Raw genomic sequence first — 20,631 nt, forward strand, 5'->3', positions numbered from 1 at the left:
GACACAGTGGTAATGTCCCTAACTCTAAGCCAAAAGGCCTGGATTTAACTCCCACCTGTTCCAGACATGTCACAGAGTCATAGAATTGTACATCATGGAAGCAGGCCCTTCAGTTCAATTCGTCTATGCCGACCAGATATCAGAAATTAATCTAGTCCCATTTGCCAGCACTTGACCTATATCCCTCTATAATCCTTCCTATTCATGTAGCCATCGAGAACAATTGTACCAGCCTCCACCACTTCTTCTGGCAGCTCATTCCATACACAAACCACCCTCTGTGTGAAAAGGTTGCTCCTTGCGTCCCTTTTAAATCTTTTCCCTCTCACCCTAAAGCTATGCCCGCTAGTTCTGGACTTGCCCCAATCCAAAGAAAAGCCTTTGTCTGTTTACTCTCTCCATGCCTCTCATATTTTTATAAACATCTATAAGGTCACCCCTTAGCCTGCGATGCTCCAGGGAAAACAGACAAAGTCTATTCAGCCTCTCCCTGTAGCCCAAACCCTCCAACCCTAGCAATATCCTTGTTAATCTTTCTCTTAGCTGGTCAGGTCAATTAAAAATATCCAAAATCTATGGATTGGATGGTGTCTCCACTTGACAATATCTAACTAACGAGAACAAAAGTAACTGGGCTGTCAAAGGAGCGCATGAAGGTTAAATGCAATGACGTCCACTCTTTGCGTCAAAACCAGATATTTTTCTCACCTGACATGGGGAAGAATGATGAGAGCAGCCCAACTATGTGCAAGATCCAATCTCTCTCCAGCTTCAGGTATGTGCAGCAACGAAAGGATGAAATCTAACACCAAAGCAACTGGCCCACCATTCTTCACTCCACTCGAATTGCTTTCATCAATAAAACGAGAAGTAGAAAATGTTTATTCAAAATTTTAGATCAGCAGATAGAACAAGAATAAATGTGCAACAACGCCAAGCTTCCTGACATTTACCAATTTCAAAATTACACTTTAGATCAATTACTTATTGCACTGAATTTGTTGAAAAACTAGTCTGCACTGATGCTTTTACTTCACATGAGCCACTATGGACAATTTAGCATGGCCAGCCCGCCTAACATACACATCGTTGCATTGTGGGAAGAAACCGGAGAGCACGGAGAAAACCCACACAGATGCAGGGAGAACGTGTAAACTCCACACAGACAGTCACCTATGGCTGGAATCGAACCCAGATCCCTTGTGCTTTGAGACAGTAGTGCTAACCACTGAACCACCATGTCACCCATCCTAAAGTAAAAATGCCTGAACTTTTTATGTGGTTTCTCCCTTCCTGATGTGCCTTTTTCACACATGGACAGCATATTTTTGATGGCAGTCTTGGATAAGGGTATAGGAACTGAAGTAGGCCATCTGGCCCAACAGATTAGTTCCACCATTCGACACGTTCATGGCTAATCTGCTAATCCTCAACTCCGTTGTCCTGTCATGACTCCATAACCCTCGATCCCTTACTGATTGAAAATCTATTTCAATCTTGAAGATACTTAATGACCCAGCCTCGAAAGCCCCTTACAGATGATTCGATAACTAATAGGAAAATCCCTGACTCATCCCATTTCAATAAGGTATGTCACCATGAGCTATGCAATCACTCTACTCACACTTGCACCGGCCCAGCAAAGTGAAGAGGATACTTTTCAAATGCCATCGATCCAACAGTCGGAGGCTCAGCTTTGACCAGAATCAGTTCCACCAAAATTCCCAGAGTTTCTTCCCAAGCAGATAGATCATCAAGTGCAAACTGTTCCTCCACATACTGCAGCAAGTTTGGCAGAAACAGCTATAAACAACAATAAACACGTTTACTGAAAGACAAGTTTATTCTCATGGCATCCTAGTTTCAGGATCTACTTATTCCAAGTACATGAGACTAATTTTCATTGAAGCTTAAAAAAACTTTAAAGACCACTTCTTCCCATTTTCTTTTCATTGGACAAAATACGACTGTGCACAGAAGTCAATGATGATTGTTTCTGCATCCTGCCTCTTTAGCACTGCCACCAATGCTAGTGAGTAAATTGCCAGAATTGCTCCTACTTTGCCAGAGTAACATTTATCAGAGTACATCACGGTGAATGCTTACAGCACCCTCCAGTAAATTAACTCAAGCTGGTCAGAGGAGTTTCCCCACCATCCCAAGGCAATTCACTCACAACTTCCTTTGCAGCCATTTAAAATCAAGTATGTTGGAAAATTAACACCAAAACATGTACTATCTCATTCGCAACCTCTTAAGATACTAGGTTGAACCTGGGGACTTGTCAGCCTGCAGTTCCATCAGGTTACTCAGCAACGCTTTCCCAGTAATTTTAAATTCATTAAGTTTCTGTACTGTCTTAGCTGTTTATTCTATTTGTAAATTGTTTTCTTTGGGGACAGAGAAATAATGGTATTGAATCTGTATCAAATATTTTTGACACCACTCAAGATAAAGGAAAACAGCCATTATTTTCACTTGTTTCACTAAGTACTAATTCCCATCATCAAACAAAATGCCATTTTTCATAGAACCCTATACTGCAGAGGGGCCAAATGGCCTCCTTCTGTACCACAGCACTTCTGTGATTCAGCAACGTTGAAGTCCAGTGGTTTCAATTGTAAAAGGGTCTGGTGTATCAAAGAGCATCCAAAGTGCCTGGGTTTTCAGAGTACCTTTTGCACATTTTACCATGCAAGTTACTTGCATCTCAGAATGAATGTCTAATTTTTGCAAGCGTCTGTTTCTGGGTGAGTGTAGCGATACAGACCTCACCATATTAGATTCACAATCAGTAATCCTGTCTAATGAGTGTAAATGGGACAGATTTCTGACTTTGTATTTGGAATCAGTAATCCACTTCTGAAATAAAATATTAAACCTCTCCACAGCACAAGTGCATTTCAAGCTTACCTGTTCAAACTGGCACATGTTAAATATCTTTTCAGAGAACTCCAGAATTAATTTTCTCTCAAACCCACAGCTGTAAATCTGAAACAGAAAATCTCTTTCCTTTTAATAAGCTTTTGACAAGGTACACAAACACCCCATATCTTCAGTAATAGGCTTTCACCATCATTGCTATATAACATAGACAATTGGTGCACTTTCAGCATTCCAAACCTAAGAGGATTGGACAATCAGAAGAATTATAAAGTAGCCAAGACAGGAAACTGAATACATGAATCAAGAGACAGATTTCAGAAGCTGTTAAAGATAGCAAACACACATTGGCAGAATGCTTCAAGGTGTGAAGCAGCACTTGTCTGGCATTGACTGCAGTATTGGACCAAGTCTGGACACACTTTAGCAAAGATGCAAGAACTAAGAAAGGGTGTAAAAACAAAAGTTTATCGAAACAATTCCAAGAATGAACAATTTCAGTTTGGGGAGAATGGATAATGGAGGAGCAGGGACAATACCCTTCAAGTTGAGAAGGTTCATATGCTCAAAATTGTTATAGCTTTGCAAATAAAGATAAAATGTTTTCATTGACAGAAGGATTGATAGCCAGAAAATACAGATAAAAGGCAAATGGCAAAAATAAAACAGAGGCTACATGAAGAAATTCCTTTCCATCAAAAAACTCTATCCTAACAGTGAATTGTTGCAATCTGGAATGCTCTGCCTTTGTGTGGTGGAACCAGATTCTACAGTAATTTTCAATTTTAAATATCTCCAGTAAAATCGGTATAGAAAAAGGGGAAACATTAAGAAAGTGGGAAACATTAATCAACTCTCTCTCTCTCAAAAAGCCAACACAGATACAATGGGCCAAATGGTCTCCTGCTAATTTCAGCATTCTAAATGAGATAACATGGATGTAGGGCAAGTGGAGGAGAGACACCCAATTACATAAACATTTTTTTTTAAATGAATGGGCATAGACATACATGTAATTGTGATTGAGGTAAAAACAATGACTGCAGATGCTGGAAACCAGATTCTGGATCAGTGGTGCTGGAAGAGCACAGCAATTCAGGCAGCATCCGAAGACAGGCAAAATCTACGTTTCGGGCAAAAGCCCTTCATCAGGGCTTTTGCCCGAAACGTCGATTTTGCCTGTCTTCGGATGCTGCCTGAATTGCTGTGCTCTTCCAGCACCACTGATCCAGAATGTAATTGTGATTACCTAGCATTGTTTTTTGATCGCAAAAACCAAGAGAAACTTACTGAAAAGAGAGATGTCTTGCTGTAGTTTACATGTAAATACAAGAAAGTAATAAATATTGTGAAATTTGAAAAAAAAAGTATTAACAGTCCACTCCAACTGACTGAGGAATGTCTACTGTTAGATGGAATTCTGCACGTGCGCCGTATTTTGCTGAACAATCCTGACTGTGTTAATCGCGACACTAACTCATTTAAAGATATTTGAGCTTGTCATATGCCTCATTTACAATAGCTGGAAGTGGCACATTCATATGCAATGGGCATTTCTCCGCAAACAAAAGGAATATATTCAAACCTGTACCTTTATCGACTTACTTCTGGCTTCAGGAGTCAATAATGCCTCATTGCTTCCTCAGCCAGCATCAATTTGTCAAACAATCATCACCCTTTTCTACTACAGTGATCATTGGAAATTTGGTACAGGTAGACTACCTTTTATCAGAAATCCCAAAAGCTCCAAAATTTGAAGGTTTTCTCATGTAGTTTTTTTCCTCATTAACAAGGTTATTTGGCATGCAAACAGTTAACCCAACTCCACACCCAGTCGATGCATGTTACTCAGATGTGATGGGGGGTGGCGTGGCAGAGCATTGACAGGCCTGTCTGCTGTTCAACAAGATTTTTTAAAATTTCACCATCAAACCGTCACTCATTCCGAAATTCAAAAAATTTCAAATTCCGAAAACTAGTTGGTCTCAAGTGTTTGAGATAAAGGATTGTGTACCTGTATTTGTGTTTGTCCTGATGACTTCAAGATGAAAAGCTTCAACAACAGTTTCACTTTTCAGCAAGACATTGTTCTTTTTGTGTCATAAATAGAGGTAATACCAATGCAGAATCCTGAGGTGACTAAACATTTGGAAAGCACATAACGATCTTTAAAACTAGAAATCCCTCCACAGGTGGAAGCATGATAACAATCGCACATTGTCAGTATATTGTACAGCAAAAAAATGCATCAATTACCTTCCTAGAAGCTTCTACAGTCAGTGCTTTCGGCAGAGTAATATTCTGAGCCTTCAGGAGGGTGGAGAATACCTCAAGAAGAGCCTCACAGCAGGATGTGGTCATCTGTGAAGCCTGCAGCGTCTGGATCAAAGTCTAAAGGAAGAAGCATATTGGGCCGAGAGGGTAATTAGAACAGTACGTCTGGTTTCAGTGTGTGGTGAGTGAAATCACCTTCAATACATTGTATGTAGACATGGTAGTAACTGTACAGAAATGGAAGTACTGATTTGTGATCAGACAATTTGCATTAACTGGGAGTTCACTGTGCTCCTCTTATTGGGTTTTGAGGTACACGTTTGTAATATTTGCCCTCATAAATAAAAGTATATTAAAATCCTGGCTTCAGTTCCATCCTTCACCAGCTGACAGTTCTAGGCCAGAATATGTGGGATTACTCTCCTTACAGTGGATTGGAAATTACAGGAGATTTAAGAAAGATATTCAAAATTCCAGCAGGTTTTGATAGAGCAGGAAGGGAAAAACATCCCCACTGGCGAACTGGTCTGTAACCAAGACCAGGCAATGAGGCTTTTTTAAAGAGTCAGTGTAGACACAATGGGCCACACAATCCTCTCTGCATTGTAACACTTTGGGTAATTCTATGAAAAGTCATTTTAACATTGACTGCAAAAGAATGAAGGAAGGAGAAATGTTTTTTTCACAGGTAATGATGATCTTGATCACAGTGCCTGCGGGAAACCGATTCCACAGTGTTTTCTAAAGTGAAATATGGATATGTGCTTGAAAAGGACTAATCTGAAAATTTTTGGGGAAATGCCTAGCATATGTGGCTAACTGGATAGCAGATACAGACACAATGGACTGAATGGCAACCTTTCTATCCTATAAAAGTCTGCGACACTATGATCCCAGGACTCACCTCACAAAGCTCGACCGGATGAGTAACCTTTGACCCCTGTCCACTTTCCACCATCACCAGGTATATCTGCAGTATCCTCTGGATTTGATCAGAGCCTTGCTGCCTGTCCCCGCAGTTTAATTGGTCGCAGAGCCCCAGGATACATCTCTACCAATGAAAAAAAAAGCTAACTTTTTGCTCTTTTCTTAAATGAAACATTCTTACAATGGGACAGACACACATTCCCAAAAGGAATATAATCTATCCCTGTCAGTCAGGTGGATTCTGCAGCTATTGTCTTTTGTCACTTACAAAAATAAAACACTCTCGATATTATACTTCCTAAACATAAAAACATATATCCTCAAAAACAGGGGCTACCAGTAGTCTGCATGACTGAATTATGTTCTCAGAATCAATGGGTATAATTCTGGTTGCGTTGTCCATCATACCAAACTGCCACATCGCTCTTATGTAGGGACCTTCACAATCTCAGAATGTCCCAAAGTGCTGTAAAGTCAATGTAGTGTGTCTCTGAACTGCTGTCACTGTTGTAATCTAGGAAATGATATAAATCCAACAAACAGCACAAGAGAAAGTCTGGATAATCAGCTTTTGAGATATTGACTGAAGGATAAATAATATTGATCATGACATAAAGAAAAATTTTAACAGGATGTGGCCAGAACTGGAGGGTTTGAGTTAAGAGGAGAGGCTGGTTGGTTGGGACTTTTTCACTGGAGCGCAGGAGGATGCAGGGTAACATTATGGAGATTTATAAAATCATGAGGGGCATAGTTAAGATGAAACGCAAAGGTAATTTTCCTGGGATGGGAGAGTTCAAAACTAGGGGGCATATTTTTATGGTGAGAGGGAAAAGATTTAAATGGGACCTGAGGGACAACATTTTCACTCAGAGGGTGGTATGTATGGGGAATGAACTGCCAGAGAAAGTGGACGATGCAGGTAAGGTTACAATATTTAAAAGACATTTGGACAGGTACATGAATAGGACAGGTTCAGAGGGACATGGGCCAAGTTCAAGCAAATGGAATTAGTCTAGTTTGGAAAACTTGGGTGGCATGGACAAATTGGACCGATGGGTCTGCTTCTGTGCTGTATGATTCTATAACCCTATTAGGTTTTCTTCACAGGATCTTTCTATCCACCCAAGACAGCAGAAAGGTCCTCAGTTAATCGATTTGATTTGGTTTCCTCTGATGAAGAGGATTGGGAACAAGAGGTCAGAGTCAGGTCCATTTGAAAGATGGCACTTCTAACAGTGGAGCATTACCTCAGTACTGCCAGAGTGAACTGAGTGCTGGAGTCTCTGAAGTGGGATGTACAGCCACATCTGTACAGCAGAGATAGGTACCAACACCAGCAATAAGAAATATCTCCTTGACACAGGAATCAGAATAACTGCAATGCCTGACTAATCTTGATAATCATACCCAGAAAAGAAAGCAAAAATGAAGTCAGGCATATCACTGAGATTCTGACTCTCTGTCTGAAGCGTCTGACATTCTTAAAGAGACACTACACTAAATTACATAGGAAGAGAGAAGGTCATGAAGTACCCAGGCCTGTTTCGCCAGCTAGCGCATGGGAGCCTGCATGTGAACACCATTTACCAGGCTTACTGCCATAAAGCTAAATTCCATGCCCGATTATATCAATCTCAGTTTTGAGACTTCTCAATTAAGCTTCAGCCTCAACAACTCTTTTAGGAAAAGGGAGTTCTCGATTTCTACTCTCCTCTCTGTGTGAAGGATTTTCTAACACCTTGAATGACTTGGCTGTCACTGAAGACTCTGTTCTCTTGTCCTCAACCCACTTCATCAGAAGAAAGTTTCAAACCCATCAATGTTTCTAAACATCATTAGCTCTTCAACAAGGTTGCTCCTTCATTGTCTATTTACAACGGAATGCACGCCTTAGTCTCTGATGCCTGTCTTCAGAATGTAATTCTTTAAACCCTTGGCTCTTTGTTGTCCACGTTAAACAACACATCATGCAAGCTGCCACAGGTAATGCCAGAGAGATCGGTAAGATCTTTCAATACCAATCAACTTACTTGTAAGCAGTTCCAGACTACATCAAAGTGTTCCCTGTCAACATAGGATGCAAATGACTTGGCCATGTGGTGAACAGCTTGCCCAACCTTATCCCATGGTAACACAGCCTCTAACTCTGTGACAGGTCCCAGTTTTTGTAAGACAGCAGGGAAGATCTACAAAACAGGAAACAAAACTTTATAAATCTCAACAACAAATCATCATATTCTGTTTTGTAAATCATCAGTCCCCATTGTGAAGGCAGGCTGCACAACCAGCTGCTCAGATTCGACACAGTACAAGCATTCAACCTTGACCACGATATGTTTTTTAATCATAGGTTCATAATTCATTCATAGATGTGGTCATCGCTGGCTGGGTTAGTGTGTATTGTTTGTCCCCAGTTGGCCTCAAGATGGTAATGGTGACAGGTCTTCTTGAACAGCTGCAGTCCATGTGCTGGAGGGTAGACCCACAATACTATTAGGGAGAGAGTTCCAGGATTTTGAACAACCAGCTGTATATTTCAAAGTCTGGGTTCTGAACGACTTGGAGGGGAACTTGCAGGTGGTGGTGTTCCCATGTAACTGCTGTCCTTGTGCATTTAAATGGTGTTGTCTACAGACATTTGGTGAATTTCTGAAGTGCTCTTGTAGATAGTATGCACTGCTGCTGCTGAGCGTCAGTGGTGGAGGGAATGGATATTTGTGGATGTATTACCAATCAAGCAGCTGCTTTGTCCTGGAGGTTGTCAAGCTTTTTGATTGTTGTTGGAGCTGCACCCATCCAGGCAAGTGGGGAGTATCCCATCACACTCCTAACGTGTGCCTTGTAGATGGTGGGCAGGCTTTGAGGAGTCTGGAGGGGAGTTACTCATTGCAGGATTCCTAGTTTCTGACCTGCTCTTGTAGCCACTGCATTGACTTGGCTAGTCCAATTCAGGAGAAAGTGAGGACTGCAGATGCTGGAGATCAGAGCTGAAAAATGTGTTGCTGGAAAAGCACAGCAGGTCAGGCAGCATCAAAGGAGCAGGAGAAACGACATTCCTGAAGAAGGGCTTATGCCCGAAACGTCGATTCTCCTGCTTCTTTGATGCTGCCTGACCTGCTGCGCTTTAGTCCAATTCAGCTTCTGGTCAATGGTAATCCGAGGCTGTTGATAGTGGGGATTTTTGTAACCACTATTGAATGTCAAGAGACAATGATTAGATTCCCTTCTTGTTGGAGAAGCCTGGCATTTGTGTGGCACAAATGCTACTTGTCCATCTCTTGCCCAAGTCTGGAAGTTGTCCAGGTCATGGTAGGTTTAGACAAGGACTGCTTCAGTATCTGAGATGTTGCAAATGGTGCTGAGCATTGTAGTCATCAGTCAAAATTCGATCTTCTGACCCTTTTATGGAGGGAAGAACATGGATGAAGCAACTGAAAACAGATGGGCCTGGGACATAACTGTCAGGAGGTTCAACACAAGTTTACTGTATTATTGCCTGAATGTTGTCAGGGCCTATTGTGTTGGCAGTATCGTATACCTCCAACTGTTTCCTGATAACACATGAAGTGAATCGAATTGGCTGGAGACTGATGCTGGGCAATTCTGGAGGAGGCTGAGGTGCTTGATGCTGCTCCTGGCATGCCCCACTGTCCAAGTATTGATCCCCTGGCTTGATGGAAATGGGGCATATACCAGCCCTTGAAGTTGCAGACAGTGTTTGAGTACAATTCTGCTGATGGCCCACAGTGCCTCGTGGATGCCCAGTCTTGAGTTGTTATGTCTATTTGAAAACTATTCAATTCAGCAGGGTGGTAGCGTCACACAACACAGTGAAGGATATCTTCAATGTGAAGACAGGACTTTGATACTGTCATGGACAAATATACCTGTAGATTGGTGAGGATGAGGTCAAGTATGTTTTTCCCACTTGTTGGTTCCCTCACCATCTGCTGCAGACCCAACAAGCAGCTATGTCCTTTAGGACCCAAACAGTTCAATCTGTAGTGCTGCTGCTGCTGCTGAGCCACTCTTGATAAGGGACATTGAAATTCCACACCCAGAGTAATTTTTGCATTCTTGCTACTCAGTGTTTCCTTCAAGTGTTGTTCAGCATGGAAGAGTACTGATTCATCTGCCAAGGGAGGACAACGTGGTAATCAGCAGGAGATTTCCTTGCCCATGCTTAACCTGAAACCATGAGTCTTCATGATATCTTGAGTAAATGTTTAGGATTCCCAGGCAATTCTTTGTCAACTGTATACCACCTTGCCACCACCTCTGCTGGGTCTGTCCTGTTAGTGGGACAGGACATAACCAGGGATGGTGGTAGTGGTTCTGGGACATTATCCATGAGGTACAATTCTGAGTGACTATGTCAGGCTGTTGTTTGATTTGGCTGTGAGACAGTTCTCTCAATAGCAGATGTTAGTGAGGAGGATAGGATTGTTTATGCCAGTCATTTCTGGTGCCTAGGTCAATACCAGGTCATCTGTCCAGTTTCATTCATTTTCATTCTAACAAGTGTTACAACTGAGTGATCATTTCAGAGGGTAGTTAAGAGTCATTTACCTTGCTATGGGTCTAGAGTCTAGGTAGGCCAGGTAAGATGACAGATTTCCTTCCTTAAAGGACATGAGTGAACCATTTGGGGTTTTGCAGTGTTCAACGATGGCTTCATTTTGATCATCCTTCTTTTAACAAAAGGTTTAAATTCCACCACCTATCACATTTAGATTCAAACCCTGATCCCCAAAGGATTACAGCAACAGCACAACTATATCATTGCCTCTGCACACAGGGAGAGGCAGAAAAAGCACGTACATATACTGCACTCAATTCAACTGAACAAAACAGGTGACAAGACATCCTCTGGCTCATTCCTCAGGGCATCATGACTAATCAAGAGTCAAAGTTTGGCAGTTAACCAGTCAGTCTTCACCTAACAGGTGCTTTTTCCATCGCAACACTTGCCAACGAATATGTACTCTCTAAAACACTGTTCTCTTTTACTCTGCTATTCCTCGCAAATGTCCTGGTGAGTGCAAGCCAAATTTTTTGACAGAATGTGTCTTTTATCAACAATAGTCAAATGATTAAAATATTACTTTGGCTGCACATGAGTGCAAGGTATTTTGGACTCCTTTGCACACATCGAAAAGCAGCTGGCCCACTCCCTCAGCCTTCTCAGAGTGTTGCTCCAGGTCAGCAAACATGAAGTTGAAAAGGGCATTGTGATCAGGAGCCTGCAAAGACACAGAAAGCAATCACCAATGGGTACTTGAGGAAACAAAAAAAAAAGCCACATCAATGTAATTAAACTGAATCTGCAAAAAAGGATACCCTGGCACACGTTTTATCCTCAGCATGACAAGAAAACAGTTTACAAACAGCTTGAATTTACAACACAATTTTAACATTGCATAACATCCCAAGCAGGTTCACAGGAATGGTATCAGACACAAAGTGACACAGAACCTGGGTGGAGATATTAGGACAGGTGACCAAAAGCTTGGTGAGAGAAAGCAGCATCTTAAAGGAGAGGCCATGAGATTTCAAAAGCTCACAGCTCAGCTAGCTTATCTTTTATCCAGTTCCAAACTGTTATTTACATCACCACACTGCATTCTGTGTGCATCCACTCATACACTGAAAACAATGAATGCTTAATTGAAGGGCCTCACTAACTGAAGACACACAGCCTTAATCCCAAGAATGAATAATTTTAAAATAAACTCACCTTTCTCATTAAGAAAGCAAAACTTTCGGCTGCAAAACATCTGATATGCTCCTTATTGTGGCCCAAAAGTGAACTATACAAACTACAAAAAAAAAACAAGAAACACTTTAATAATAAGGATAAATTAAAAATTCAATGCAGTGAATTTCACAAAACACACCTGTCTGAAAGCAGGTATTTCCCAAAACATTTATCCTCCAACTAATACCAGAAAATAGAAGACCTGGTTACTTGCTTGTTTGCTGTTTGAGAGATTTTACTGCACAAAGATCGCCTGACATGTTTCCCACCATCTGGGCGGCACGGTGGCTCAGTGGTTAGCACTGCTGCCTCACAGTGCCAGGGACCTGGGTTCGATTCCAGCCTTGGGCTACTGTCTGTGTGAAGTTTGCACATTTACCCCGTGTCACCGTGGGTTTCCTCCGGGTGCTCCGGTTTCCTCCCACGATCCAAAGATGTGCAGATCAGGTGAACTGGCTGTGCTAAATTGCCCATAGTGTTAAGTGCATTAGTCAGAGTGAAATGGGTCTGGGTGGGTTACTCTTCGGAGGGTCGGTGTGGACTTGTTGGGTCAAAGGGTCTGTTTCCACACTGTAGGGAATCTAATCTAATCATTTTACCAAGTATTTCATTAACTGTAGAACACTTTGGGACATCCTGAAAAGTACGTTATAATTTCAAGTTGGTTCTTCAATTAAGGCTGATAGTATTAAAAATGTAACACTCATGGTCAAAAAAAGTTATTGATTGTCTCAACAGAATCAGTTTATTAAATAGATTAAACAGGAAAAATAAGTTAGAAGACATTGACTGGTACAAATTAACATAGAAAGATGTTGAAATGATACAGCCATTCCTCTGTATCTGCAAGGGTTTTGTCCCTGAGAACCCCACAAATTATCAAATTCGTGACTGTGGTGTTTGTTTAAAAATACGTTAAAAATTGTAGTACACGGCTTTTGCCCACAGATAGGCAACATGTCACTTGTTTTTTGGAACAGATAGGCAAATTCATATTCATGATTTTGCAGGGTTACTGTACATTAATGGAGGGAATAAGATAGACAAAATAAACATCAAAATGCCGATTTATACAGAGATGTAGGAACAAAGATGAAGCAGGGGTTTAACATACGTACATCTTTGAAGGTGGTAGGACAAGTTGAGAAAGATGTTAGCTAAAAGAAATGTGGAATTTGTGGATTAACAATTGAAATAGAGGAAACCACTATGCTAAAGTGGGCAGAAGGACTAATAGGATAGTTCTTGCTAAGAGCTAGTGCAGGCTGTAAGACTTGGGTATGTTCACCGAGCTGGGAAGTTGATTTGCAGACATTTCATCCCCTATCTAGGTGACATTTCAAGAGCTTTGGAGCCTTCTGCGAAGGGCTGTTGTACTGTCTCTTTGAAATTTATTTGGTTCTGTTCCTGCTGCTTGCGGCTGCTCGTTATAGTGGCCGGTATATTGGGTCTAGGTCAATGTGTTTGTTGATAGCATCAGTGGATGAGTGCCATGCTTCTAGAAATTCTCTGGCTGTCCTCCACAGATCAACATCCCAGCTCGGCGAACACACCCACAACTATGGCAACCGAGCTACAAATCTTTACGCAAACCATGATTTTAATCTTGTTTTGTGCTGTAACTTCTGATCAGTGCAATTTACCAATTTACAGATGTACTCAAACAATTATTTCACCAGCTCAAAAGCAATTATTGCTGTTGATCAAGGAAGAAATTCCATCACCGCACTATTTAAAAATGGTCAGGTTCTTGGTGCAAAAGAACCTTCTATTTTAATTCTTTACGAATCCTTTATAAAACAGCATATCTACCTGAAAATATATTAGCACAAAATAGGAATTGAATGTACATCGTCGCTGCTTTCAATCTGTTAAAGTATGCAACTCCCACATAAAAATTAAGAAAATGTTCCAAGTAGAAGCTTAACAGCAGACTCTTAATGACCCAAACTTGAAAAAGTGACTGTGCACCTGTAAATGTCTGTTATGTCCTTGACCATAAGTCTCCAGAGGTATTTGTACAGGTAGGAGAGACAGGTGAAGATCCATTCCAACAGTTCTGTGTCCTGTGTGTTCAGCAAGGAGGTTATAATTATAAAGAACTCTCTGAAGTGAGGATAGAAGTCCCCCTGCAGATCTCTGGCCAACTGTACCACGAGGCTGTAATTCACAAATCGCACAATGTCACTTTACACTTTGCTAACATAGCAAAGTCAGAGCAATGCATTTCACAGAAACATGAACAAAACTTTGCAATGTGCCAAATAAAGAGATAGGTGGCATCGTCAAAGGACTACAGTTTTAAATACATACAAAATACGATGGAAAAAAAAGAGGCATGTTGCTGTGTTTTTCATCTCTCAGTCATTAGGACAAATGCAAAAATGCCAAACTTCAACTGATTACAGCATATTATCCCAGCAGCTGTTACTATTGGACAAATCAGATCTCAGGCTGAAACAGGGCTTGATAGATCATATGCTGATCTTAAAGGATTGCTCACTGAAGCAAGCACACAATTAGATTAGATTGGATTACCTTCGACCCAACAAGTCCACCCAACCCTCCGAAGAGAAACCCACCCCCCATATTTACTCCTGACTAATCCACCTAACACTATAGGCAATTTAGCATGGCCAATTCACTTATCCTGCACATCTTTGGACTGTGGGAGGAAACCGGAGGACCCGGAGGAAACCCACGCAGACACAGGGAGAATGTGCAAACTCCACACAGACAGTTGCCCAAGGAATTGAACCCGGGCCCCTGGCGCTGTGAGACAGCAGTGCTAACCACTGAGCCACCGTGCCGCCTGTATGCTGCAGGTTTTCTGTTTACAATAAGACAGAAGTTTAAGAACATCTTTCAATCTACTAGCATCTATATACAGCTGTGGATTAATTTGTTGACTCTTCCTCTTAACATAATCAAACTCTTCAAATCCTTACTCGAGTAAAGGTTGGTATGCCAGGCTGCTCCTGATTTGAAGATGATTTTTCAAGCTTTCTACCACCGTGTTCTGATGGTATACCAACTGATTAAAAGATTGGGTTATTCCGCATACCTCTTTGTAAAAGTTAACTAGAAAGAGAAACACAGGTTAGAATCCAGTCAAGAATCAAGTTTCAACTGCGCAGTCTTTGATTCTTTACCATAGCCTTTCATTAGTTTGGCTGTCTCCACATTTCAAGGTTGTGAATACAAGCCCATTCTAGAATTCAGAGACACATGAGGAGATTGAGTGGATTTCCACCACAGTAATGTGGTGGCAATGTTAATGGATTAGACATCCAGAGGCCCAGTCGAATGTTCTGGGCACCTGGGTTCAAATCCCACCACAGCAGCTGCTGGAATTTAAATTTAATAATTAAATCTGGAATTGAAAGCTCATCTCAGTAATGGTGACTACAAAACTATCATTGATTGCTGTAAACACCAATCTGGCCTTGCCTTTGAGGGATCTGCTGTCCTTACCCAGTTGGCTGGCCTGTGACTCCAGACTCTCAGCAATGAGTGGTAATCATGTTTGAAGAAGGACAAACAAAAAGGAAAAGGTGTTGGGATAGTTAATACAGGAGTATTAACTCCTGTTAATAAAGGAGTAATTCAGTGCAATAGCGAGGAATGATAGTGGCTCAGAAAATCATGATATGGAATAACAAACACCAAGGAGTAGAAACTTTGTTGAGGGTTGTTTATTGGTCCCCAAACAATACTGGAAATGTTAGGGAACACAATAAACAAGAAATCAGAGATGAATGTAATAAGAATACAACTGTAATCATGGATGACTTTAATTTACATTTAGATTGGACATAGCAAACCAGCAATGGTACTGTGGAGGAGGACTTCCTGGAGTGTTTATGTGATGGTTTTTTTTAGACCAACACATTGAGGAACGAATCAGAGACAGACTATTCTAGACTGGGTACTGTGCAATGAGAAAGGATTCATTGAAAATCTTGCAGCATGAGGTCCCTTGGGCGAGAATGATCATAACACAATAGAATTCTTCATTAGATGGAAAGTGAAGTAATCAAATCTGAAATCTTAAAAGGGAACAATGAGAGTGTGAGGTGCAAATTAGCGAGATGAATTGGGGAACCTTACTGAAGGGTTGATTATTGACAGGTAATGGTTCATATTTAAATCACATGTGCATGAATTAGAACAGTTATTCATTCCTGTCTGCAGCATATATAAAAGGTGGCTAAACCATGGCTTGCAAAAGAAATTAGGAAGAATATGCGACCCAAGAGGAGACATATAAATTGCCAAAAAAAAGAGAGGAGCAAGCCTGAGGATTGGCAGCACTTCAGAGTTCAGCAAAAGCGGTCAAGAAAAGTTGTTCAACAGGGAGAAAATACAGTACACGAGTAAAATTCAGGAAATGTAGAATCTGACTGTAAAAAGCTTCTTTAAATATACGAAGAGTAAAAGATTAGGAAAGACAAGTGAAAGTCTCTTCAAGAACACAGGGAAATTATAATGCAACACAAACTTTGGTTCTGTCTTCACCAAAAGGGGACAAATAACTTCCCAGAAATGTAGGAGGACCAACGGTTTGGTGAAAGGACAGAGGTGAAGGAAATCAGTAATGAGGAGGCAATGGCCTGGTGCTATTGCTGGTCTGTTAATCCAGAGTCTCCGATAATGTTCTGGGTACTTGGGTTTGAATCCCATCTCAACAGATGGTGGAATTTGAATTCAATAAAAACCTGGAATAAAGAGACTGATGGTGACTACAAATCCATTGTCGATTGTCATAAAGACCCATCAGGCTCACTAATGTTCTTTAGGGAGGAAAGCTACCATTCTTACTTGGTTTAGTGACTCCAGACACACAGCAATATAGTTGACTCTTAATTGCCCTCTGGCAATAAATGCTGAAAATGTGTTACTAGAAAAGCACAGCAGGTCAGGCAGCATCCAAGGAACAGGAGAATCGACATTTCGGGCATGAGCCCTTCTTCAGGAATGAATCAATCATTTGCTCATGTTCGAAACATCGATTCTCCTGCTCCTTGGATGCTGCCTGACCTGCTGTGCTTTTCCAGCAACACATTTTCAGCTCTTATCTCCAGCATCTGCAGTCCTCAGTTTCTCCTCTGGCAATAAATGCCAGCTTAACCAGTGATCCCATATTCCATTACTGAATTTAAAAAGTGTCTAGTCCTGCTCTGACCTCAGTCTGCTCTTTACCCACAGCCCGGAAGGGCTTATCTTTTTCACAACCATATCCACTCCTGAGCACATTATATCGTACTTTCAATTAAACGTAAATTGGAGCAAATGCACTGCAAAATTTCTGTGACAAATTTTAATGAACAACTGTGTAAATAAAGCCATACCAAAGTGATCCGTGCAGTTAAGATCTCTCCATTTCTCCAGGCCTTCATAAAAGTAGGTTTCAACTTCCTGAGAAAAGAAGTGCAGGTTTTGACTTGCACATACAGGGCAATGAGTATGTGACCATGTGCACAAAAAACATACTGGAGTATCAATCCTAGTCACTGGAACTACAACAGGAACAATCCAACTGCAGACCTTCCAGTTCTGGAGACAAGCTTTGAAAGTCCAGGTAATAGTGCACCTCTATGCTCATATCTCTCACTGACTTAGCTTGTTCTGTCTGACTCTGATTCTTTGCAAAGGATTGCAAAGCAGGTTAAATCACAGCCACTGGAATAACAAATTAAATCTGTCACTGGAGACAAATTTAGGACATCAGCATGGATTCACACTTGCACTGGAGATCTACAAATGTCAACCATAGCTCAGTTCAAAAACACTCATGTCAACATCAGAAGCTTGAGAGTTCAAGTATCACTCCAAGCCTCCAGCAATTAATCCAAGCTGACACTTACAATGCATGCTTGAGTACCATACTCAAATGCAATGCGAAACTGAGACTGCATCTGAACTCCAAGATAGATGCAAAAAATCTCATGACACTACTGAAAAGAACAGCTTCTGGATTAGTGGTGCTGGAAGAGCACAGCAATTCAGGCAGCATCCAAGGAGCTTCGAAATCGACGTTTCGGGCAAAAGCCCTTCATCAGGAATAAAAGAACAGCTGGAGAGCTCTTCCCAGATTCCTGATCTACAATTAACCCACAATCAAAAATCCTTAAAGCACTGCTATATGTGGGAGCTTGCTACTCAGAAATTACCTGCTGCATTTTCATACATTACAATTGTAGCTGCATGTAACAAAACAAAAAAAATCAACTGCTTTGTGGCATTTCAGTAACGTAAAAGTTGCTACGCAAATGTAAGTTCCTTTTCAGTTACAATGCATTAGCATTTAGTCACATCGCTTCACTGCGAATTAAGAAAGTAAAACATTCATCTCACTAATGCTTATAAGAATTTATTTACAAGACACCATTTAAAGAATACCTTACTTTTACAATGTGCTACTAGCTACTTTAACCTTAGGCATTTAGAAAAAGCAAAAAAAAAGCCTTCATACAAGAATAGGATTTATATTAAAATAATACCATGCAGATCACAGCAATTACACACTAAGGAGGTCATTCTGCCCATCAATTCAATGCTAATGTTACAGCTGATCCCATTTCTCCTTTACTTCTCCTTATAATCTAAGTCCAAGGCTTCAAGCTTTGCCTCAACTGCTTTTTGCAGTTAAAACAATTCAGAAACAATCTTTGAGGGGAAATAATTGTAAAGCCCTTTCTCTTTTCAAGAAATATTCCAGCTATTGCAGCACTTAAGGCAGACAGAATTTAAAGCATGCTCATTATCAAAAGTTTTATGCTTGTGTTATCAGGTTCTCTTTACCTCAGCATAGCTCCCAGTTCTATCAATCCGATGGATTATATCAATATTCACATTCGCTAACCGTTCTGAGAAGGTGAGAAACTGTAAATAGAGGAAGATTAATTTTATTAATCACAAACTCACATCATCTAAATCAATGCTCACACACAAAAGCACAAAGAGACCCTTTTTCTGACTTTTGTTTTTGTCAATTATTAACATCTCCCATTACAATTTCAATCAACATGCTAATTTATTTCAAAGTTATCAAACAAAAGAATGAAAGTTCCCTAACAAGATTTGGTTCATTTGTATGCCATCTAGTAAAATCCCTGCGGCCGTAAGTATATCAGCTTGCCAACCAGCAGCAATGCTCGCTTAACTGTGGGGTGCACTCAACTGGAGACAGTGTGTTGCAGAGGAGATTGCACATCAGTACTGCTTGACAGCATGGAGACAGGTTGAGTGCGTGTGCATACATTTATAAAATTGACATGGTAGTTTTTTTTAAATTTCAGAATAAACCCATGTGATGTCCATTTCAAAGACTTAACAAATTCCAAAGCCAAACAGGCTACAATCCTCATCAGGAGTGCAACTCTACTCAACTGTTAGCTTAGACCTGACTCCAGATTCAGGCTGCATTTAACAATGTGAAATAAAACTCATTTTATAACAGCCCCCATATACGCTGAATAAATACATTATTAAAGATGATGGGCTTTGGCTTATTTTGGTTTGTCAGATTGTCACGTGTTGCAAACAGTGCTTCCTAAACAACCTTGCTTAATCAGGATATATTACTTCCCCCAATCAAACATTATTGTTATTCCTGGGAGAAATTGGCATATCATAGGGCATCCACACGAGGCAAGGAGCCACAAAGATGTTTACAGTCCATTCAGCCCACATCTGTGGCAATTCTTCACTGGAGCAATCCAACCCGAATGCCTTCTTCCGGTTCATTTGACCGTGGCAAAAGTTTATCGAAATTACTCTGAGAAGATGCAAGAGGCTCTTGCGTCTAAATCGCCCTGTGGGTTCAATCCTCGCTGTACAGTCCAGTCCTGGAGTGAGTGAGAGATGGGTGAGGGGGTGGATTAGAAAGGGGATCGTCTTGGAGCGAGTGATCGGGGGAGGGAGATCCCGGGGGGTGGTTTGGAGGGAGATTATCCGATGGGATAAGGAGGTTGGAGCTGGGAGGGGAGAATCGAGACGCATTCCTCCCCCGGGCAGACGGCGCTGACACGGATTCCGAGGAGCCCAGGCCCAGGGCCGCCCCCACAACCGGCCTCAACCTGCGCCGCTCACCCGGAACGTGTTCTGAGTCCGGTGCCGGGTGGGTTTGTTCTTCATTGTGAGAGGAGTGGAGGGACACGGCCTCTACCACAGTCAGTGGGCGGACAGAGGTTCCCTTCACTCGGACTGCACGCGCCTCCGGCTCCTGGGCGCCGCCATCTTCACCGCTGGATTGTGGGATACAACAGACCTCGACCAATCAGGGGCCACCTTCTCACGGCGCGCGCGCTTGCGCAGCACCGCCCACCTGCGCCGCCCGCTCTCGCCCCGCCCCCACACTCGCCCCGCCCCCACACTCGCCCCGCCCCCACACTCGCCCCGCCCCTTTCACCCAACAGCCCTTCCCCCTTTCACCACGCACCCCACTCGCCCCTCCCCTATTCGCCCCCAAAGTCTGGGCAAACCATTCGGCCCTTCACACCTGCTTCCCCATTCAACAAGGTCATGGCCTCAGCTCTGCCTTTCCGTTTGATCTCTATATCCCTCCATTCTCTTCGAGCGCACACACCATAAAGGAAATCATTGCCACAGAAGACAGTGGAGGCCAAGTCATTGAGTACATTTGAGACTGACATAAGTTCTTGAGTATCAAGGGTCACAGGGAGAAAGCAGAATAATGAGGTTGAGAAACTTATCAGCCATGATTGAACGCAGAGCAGACTCAATGGGCTGAATGGCCTAATTTCTGCACCTATGTCTTATAG

At 41.7% G+C, this 20,631-nt stretch overlaps 1 protein-coding gene across 3 annotated transcripts in view; it reads right to left on the bottom strand.

Annotated features, from left to right (window-relative positions):
* Nucleotides 1-20,076, bottom strand: part of utp20 (UTP20 small subunit processome component) — a 114,907-nt gene extending 94,831 nt beyond the window's left edge. For all 3 annotated transcript variants that reach the window (XM_043709794.2, XM_043709795.2, XM_043709793.2), the window contains exons 1-13: nucleotides 19,940-20,076; nucleotides 18,650-18,730; nucleotides 17,197-17,263; nucleotides 14,794-14,926; nucleotides 13,817-14,005; nucleotides 11,825-11,906; nucleotides 11,193-11,330; nucleotides 8,118-8,273; nucleotides 6,062-6,208; nucleotides 5,140-5,274; nucleotides 2,914-2,991; nucleotides 1,625-1,803; nucleotides 709-849 (exon numbers count right to left, since the gene is read on the bottom strand). In XM_043709794.2, coding sequence (XP_043565729.2) covers nucleotides 709-849; nucleotides 1,625-1,803; nucleotides 2,914-2,991; nucleotides 5,140-5,274; nucleotides 6,062-6,208; nucleotides 8,118-8,273; nucleotides 11,193-11,330; nucleotides 11,825-11,906; nucleotides 13,817-14,005; nucleotides 14,794-14,926; nucleotides 17,197-17,263; nucleotides 18,650-18,730; nucleotides 19,940-19,984 — 1,571 coding nt within the window. In that variant the 5' untranslated portion in view covers nucleotides 19,985-20,076. The remainder of the gene's footprint in view (nucleotides 1-708; nucleotides 850-1,624; nucleotides 1,804-2,913; nucleotides 2,992-5,139; nucleotides 5,275-6,061; nucleotides 6,209-8,117; nucleotides 8,274-11,192; nucleotides 11,331-11,824; nucleotides 11,907-13,816; nucleotides 14,006-14,793; nucleotides 14,927-17,196; nucleotides 17,264-18,649; nucleotides 18,731-19,939) is intronic.
* Between the last annotated feature and the right edge of the window lie 555 nt (nucleotides 20,077-20,631).

The sequence above is a fragment of the Chiloscyllium plagiosum genome, unplaced genomic scaffold (assembly GCF_037043375.1).
Source record: "Chiloscyllium plagiosum isolate Xiang-an unplaced genomic scaffold, Cpla_swu_hap1 HiC_scaffold_19, whole genome shotgun sequence".
Taxonomy (NCBI): domain Eukaryota; kingdom Metazoa; phylum Chordata; class Chondrichthyes; order Orectolobiformes; family Hemiscylliidae; genus Chiloscyllium; species Chiloscyllium plagiosum.